The sequence below is a fragment of the Babylonia areolata genome, chromosome 8 (assembly GCF_041734735.1).
Source record: "Babylonia areolata isolate BAREFJ2019XMU chromosome 8, ASM4173473v1, whole genome shotgun sequence".
NCBI classification, from domain to species: domain Eukaryota; kingdom Metazoa; phylum Mollusca; class Gastropoda; order Neogastropoda; family Buccinidae; genus Babylonia; species Babylonia areolata.
The window spans coordinates 12,040,310-12,042,809 of NC_134883.1; the positions used below are offsets into that span (position 1 = coordinate 12,040,310).

The 2,500-nt window shown below is 43.8% G+C and overlaps 1 protein-coding gene across 6 annotated transcripts in view; it reads left to right on the forward strand.

The window, feature by feature from the left end:
• The window catches only part of LOC143284538 (plexin-B-like), a 440,596-nt gene that overhangs the window by 304,256 nt on the left and 133,840 nt on the right, over nucleotides 1-2,500 (forward strand). For all 6 annotated transcript variants that reach the window (XM_076591286.1, XM_076591287.1, XM_076591288.1 and 3 more), the window contains one exon: nucleotides 1-446. This exon is cut by the window's left edge and continues 999 nt beyond it. In XM_076591286.1, the coding sequence (XP_076447401.1) occupies nucleotides 1-446 (446 nt within the window). The remainder of the gene's footprint in view (nucleotides 447-2,500) is intronic.

Consider the following 2,500-nt stretch of genomic DNA (forward strand, 5'->3'; position numbering starts at 1 on the left):
CGGGCTTCAGCTACCTGGGCTTCTCCTACTTCCTGACGGTGCAGAACGACTCGGTGGAGGACCGCGCCGACAACCGGAAGGTGTCCAAGATCGTGCAGATCTGCCAGGACGACTCCAACTTCTTCTCCTACGCCGACATCCCCATCAAGTGCAGCAAGGACGGCGTGGACTACAACGTGCTGGAGGCGGCGCAGATCATCTCCCCGGGGCTCCACCTGCGAGAGTCGCTGGGCTACGTGGACGGCTTCACGGACGAGGTGCTGGTGGCCACCTTCTCGCGGGCCGACGAGCGCAGGGACAGCGTGGACTCGGCCGTGTGCATGTACACCATGCAGGACATCCGCGCCACCTTCTTGGAGAACATCAAGCTCTGTCACCAGGGGAACTCCTCGGTTAGCGGCGGAGGCTACCTCCGTGTGGGGCCTCGCGGAAACTGCAACCAGCAGGTTAGTGTTTCTTGTGTGTGTGTGTGTGTGTGTGTGTGTGTGTGTGTGTGTGTGTGTGTGTGTGTGTGTGTTTCGTTGTTTTTGTTTTTGGGGGGTTGGGGTGGGGTGGGGGTGTGGGGTTGTCTGTTGTTTGTGCTGTGACAGTTTGGTTTGGGTTGTCGTTGTTTTGTTGTTGTTGCTGGTTGTGATGGTGGTGGTGTTTTGTTGTGTCTATTGTCCCCTGGGTTTGTTACAATATTGTAATGCCATGCAGTGCAGTGTAGTACCCAGTACAGTGCGGTACAATACAATACAATGCAGTACAGTACAGTGCAGTAAAATACAATACCATGAAATGCAATACATTTTTGTTCAAAATGTATTATCGTATTTGATACCTGTCGATACTTACATAGCGCCTAACGGTAATCAGAGACTAAGCTGCAAGCGCTTTACAAACACGGCGTGATTTAATACAATGCAATACAATGCAATACAATACAATACAATACAATCTTATCATTATAAAAAATAACAATAAAAAACATTGTTGTTATCGATGCCTATCGATACTTACCAAACACGTACCTTCCTTCAGAGACCAAGCTGTAAGCTCTTCACAAACACGGCTTCATTTTGTACAACAGGCTTCCAATCTGGGTAGAGCCGATTGTACGGCTGCCTTACAGACGCTCGTCATTCGTTTCCTGTGTCATTCAGTTAGGCTTCGGTCACGCGCACACGACTTTGTACAGAACAAACACAACACAACACAGCACAGTGCAGGAAATACAACACAGTACAATGCAATACAATGCATTTATTAATCCGATGGGGAACATATTTTTTTTGTACACCTGGAAGCATCGTCACAAATACCCTCAAGAGTCTCTCAAACCCACACTCGACTCACGAATTAACTCACTCAGTAGTCCAGTGGGTGTCTGAATGACCCAACCTTCAGCTTCCGTCGTCAGAATTGTGGTATTCTTTGTCAACATTCACCTCTTCAGTATAAGAGCCTTCCGCTTGTAATTGGGGTGAAACGCTGTTAACATCGTCTCTTTCGCCGTTCGTATGGAAAGAGTTAATGAACATGACAACAGTTGAATTAAAAAGTAAAAAAAAAGTAATAAAAAAGAAAAGAAAAAAGCAAAAAAAAACAAAAACAACAACAACAAAAAACAACAAAAAAACCATCTTGAGCTGAGCGCATACTCGGAAGCGTTTTTGTTGTTGCAGTTGTTTCTTCTTTTTCTTCCCCTTCTTCCTTTTCAGGATAATGATTTATTTGTGTTGATGTGTGTTTTTGCGTCTGAGCAGGGCGCACGTGTCGGAGGAGGGAAGGGTGGAAGAAAGGGTTGCATGTGTGTGTGTGTGTGTGTGTGTGTGTGTGTGTGTGTGTGTGTGTGTGTGTTATCCTCTCTTTCCATGGCCTTGCCTTTTCTATTCTACGTTTTCCCCTTTAACAGAACGCATTTTGTCAGCTGATAGTGCGGAAAAGGAAACAACAACAACAACAAAATCAACAACAACAAAAACAACAACAAACAAACAAACAAGCAAGGGAGGACATATGTGTGTATATATATAAACGAAAAACTATTAGGATACACAAATGAAGGTAAGTGTGGAAACACTAAGACGTGCCTATTCAACGCAGTTGTCTAATAACTATGAATTAATTTGATACCAGAGGACGTTGGATGTCTTTCGTTAGTATTCGTTTGATATATGTGGACAGACATGCGACCTTTCTTCCCCTATTATTTGGAATAACCTTGGTATCCCGTGAGATGAATGTCTGTTGAGAGAGTTAACTGAAGACTAGAAATCCATTAGAAATTCGTACAAAGTGTTCAAGCACAGGAACACCAACAAACCAGTCTTTCTCCAACATAATGTCCAGCATAGCTATACACAAGATATAGATAAATAAGATAAATAAACAGATAAATGAAATTTTTTTAAAAAGGGTACAGTTCGGAGAATTTTCGATAGGAAAAGCAAAAAAAACTGCACGCAGGAAAAAAAAAAGAAAACAAAAAGGGTGGCGCTGTAGTGTAGCGACGCGC